Source organism: Brassica oleracea, chromosome C3 (genome assembly GCF_000695525.1).
Source record: "Brassica oleracea var. oleracea cultivar TO1000 chromosome C3, BOL, whole genome shotgun sequence".
Classification (NCBI taxonomy): Eukaryota; Viridiplantae; Streptophyta; class Magnoliopsida; order Brassicales; family Brassicaceae; genus Brassica; species Brassica oleracea.
This window is the reverse complement of record NC_027750.1, coordinates 57,979,964-57,983,109: the sequence shown is the minus strand read 5'-3', so window position 1 is coordinate 57,983,109 and position 3,146 is coordinate 57,979,964. Positions and strand designations below refer to the sequence as shown.

Below are 3,146 nucleotides of genomic sequence, written 5' to 3'. Positions count from 1 at the left end.
ACTTCATAACAAGGAGAGTCTACAATATATTAAAAAAAAAACAAAGAAAACTTAGCATTAAATAGCAATCAATGAAAGTTGTAAAACAAGGATGTATTCCAATATAAACCTCGAATTTGAGATCGTCGAACAGAATGTTAAGATTATCACTTATGAGCACCTATGAGCCCTAACCACAAGAAGAGGGTTTGGCTGTAGAACAAGTGGCAAATTAAAACCTATTAAAGCTACAGAAAAACAACTATAAATACCCACGGCCCCACTACACTTCAATCTACCAAATTACGTTCAGAACAAAGATCGTTTAAGAGCAACATGGCCCCAAAAGGTGTAACAAACACTGTAGTTTTTGTCCTTGCACTGATCAGCATCCTCTTCATCGGCCAAACCAAAGCCCAAGGCCGGCCTAGTCCCCGGTTGCCTCCACCTCCATCACTACCTCCGCCATTATTGGTGTGTCCACCATGTGTTTGTCCAATATTATCACCACCTCCACCAAACACCCCACCGCCAACCCCTCAAACTTCACCAATAACACCAGGGGCTCCCCCACTGCAGACACCACCAAGCATCCTACCGCCAACGTTTCCACCAAACAATCCATCACCAACCACACCACCACAGACTCCACCGCAAACTTCTCCAACTCCACCACCATTGACTCCATCAATACTTCCAATCACACCACCGGAGACTCCTCCAGTCCCACCACCGAAGACTCCATCAGTAAGTCCTCCAATCACACCATCGCAGACTCCACCCCAAACATCTCCAACCATATCACCCCAGCTTCCTCCATTAATCATCACGCCAACGCCTACGGAGGAGATTCTACCAGTGCGTCCTTCAGTTCCACCATCACAGACTCCGCCAGTGCATTCTCCAATTTTTTCACCTAAATCTCCATCAATCTTACCACCACAGATTCCATCAGTGCCTCTTCCAATTACACCATCAGAAACTCCATCAACCATACCACCGCAGATGCCACTACAAAGTCCACCTCAAACTCCACCAACCACATCACCACAAACTCCACTAGCGCCTCCTCCAAACACACCACAACCTTCTTCTCCTCCTCTAAATTTCCAACCACCACCTCCCCCACCGCAGACTCCTCCGTCTCCTCCCCCAAACTCCCAACCACCCTCAGTGCCTCTTCCATTTACACCACCACAGACGCCGCCACAAAGTCCACCCCAAACTCCGCCAACCACACCACCACAGACTCCACCAGTGAGTCCTCCAAACACACCACCACTTCCTTCTCCTCCTCTAAATTTCCAACCACCACCGCCCCCACCGCAGACTCCTCCACCTCCTCCCCCAAACTCCCAATTGTAGAAGCCGGAAAATCGGATCAAAAGAAACGATATAATATAAACGACGTTAAGGAAAATATATAGACGATTCAAAACCGTAACGAAAATGAAACCATGGAGTCGAGACGAATCTCTTTCCTTAACTCTTAATATTCGCTCCGTTAGTGCGACGGATCTGTACGAATAGGAGTCCCAGGATAAAACCATGATAGGTTATCACGCGGCACTCGTGAAGAACCTCTAACGAACTAAAATTTCTACGAAACACTCTCTAGACTTACGCTATAGGATTTGCTAGTTTTGGTTGTGAAAAAACGTTACCAAATGAAGAAGGAGGAGAGTTGATATTTAAAGAGACGGAGAAGACCCACTTCCCGCAACAGCTGCTGCACGTGGGCGAAAATCTCGCGGAGATCGAGGGAAGTTGAGTTGCGAAACTCATTCCGCAAGACTCTCTCTTTTCTCGTTTTAAAAATTTTGAGAGGATAAACTGCATGACATTTTTATTTTCTAGACAAACTACTTGTCGTTTAAAATAAAAAATCATGTTGTTTTTCTTGTATTGAATGGCAAAACGTTGAGCTTAATTTGGTCCAAAAAGAATATTCTTATCGGGCCAGAGGCCCTCCACCAAGACCCAAGACCCAAGACCCAAGACCAAGACCAAGCCCAAGTCCACGCCCACGCCGAGCCGAGCCGAGCCGGCCAGACGGCGGCGGCGGCGCGCGCGTGGAGAGCCTTTCTCTCTCTCCAAGCCGTTTACAACCTCATGTCATTAACACATATATAAACAACTCTTCTTTTTCTTCTTCCCCGATGTGGGACATTTCTAATACACCACATGACTTGATTTTTTGGGGTTAATAACATTTAGCCCAAGTCATTGTATATTTACATTTTAAATAAAAGCCATTGGGCTATTTATTTGGTCCAACAATCCCCCACATGAATAGAAATGACTCTAAACATATGCAGACTAAGTGCAGTCTCGATAGACTCTAAAAACTATACTTATTCTAATCCTGACTAGACTAGCCATACTTATCGAGAGTGTTTGCGAAAAACTCCACTGTGTTTGAGTTGGTGGCATTTTTAAGCCTTGAACCACTCATAGTTAATATCTGTCGGGTTTACTTTACCAGAAGGTGAACATGATGTCTTGAACCAACCGGTGCTTTATGTATACCGAGACAACAGGCATAATGCAGCTTCATTTTCTCGTAGAACTTAGTTCTCTATTGTGTTCATTGTAGCCCTGAACTATTCCTGGTTTTCATGAGTGAACTTAGAGAATATAGCCTTGCATTCATTCTCCTAGAAACGGCTCCATTTCACACTCATTAGGTGATTGACCATGAAAAGTATTGAGTAATACTCCGCTTAGAAGCTATGGAATCATTAGAAACTTATGCTTATCCTTCTCACATTTGTTAGCACTTTTATCATCGTAGGAGCTGGGAAGAGACTACTTTGTCTCAAGTGCTTTGGTTAGATTATGTTTGATTTTGTTTTCCCTTTGAACCTACGTCTTGGGATCTCCAGTCATGATAGGTAGGGTTGCAATCAAGCATCCTCATTCGTTATAGGCTTTAAACCCATTCCTTTTGATGATTTAGCAACAACATCTCGTGACAAACCTTTAGTAAATGGATCCGCTAGGTTGTCAGCCGATTTGATGTAGTCTATTGTGATTACACCAGTTGAGATAAGTTGTCTAATGGTTTTATGTCGTCTTCTGATGTGACGAGATTTACCATTGTAGAGATTACTCTGAGCCCGAGCTATAGCTGATTGGCTATCACAATGTATGCGTATAGCTGGCAC

The 3,146-nt window shown here is 44.1% G+C and overlaps 2 protein-coding genes across 2 annotated transcripts in view; both read right to left on the bottom strand.

The window, feature by feature from the left end:
- Window positions 1–518: 518 nt before the first annotated feature.
- Window positions 519–974, bottom strand: LOC106331058 (circumsporozoite protein-like). Its single transcript, XM_013769412.1, has one exon. The coding sequence runs from the start codon at window positions 972–974 to the stop codon at window positions 519–521; it is 456 nt and encodes a 151-aa protein (XP_013624866.1).
- Window positions 975–1,004: 30 nt separating this feature from the next.
- The window catches only part of LOC106331057 (glycine-rich cell wall structural protein 1-like), a 15,566-nt gene continuing 13,424 nt past the window's right edge, over window positions 1,005–3,146 (bottom strand). The window contains exon 2 of the mRNA XM_013769411.1: window positions 1,005–1,318. Within this exon, the coding sequence (XP_013624865.1) occupies window positions 1,005–1,318 (314 nt within the window). The remainder of the gene's footprint in view (window positions 1,319–3,146) is intronic.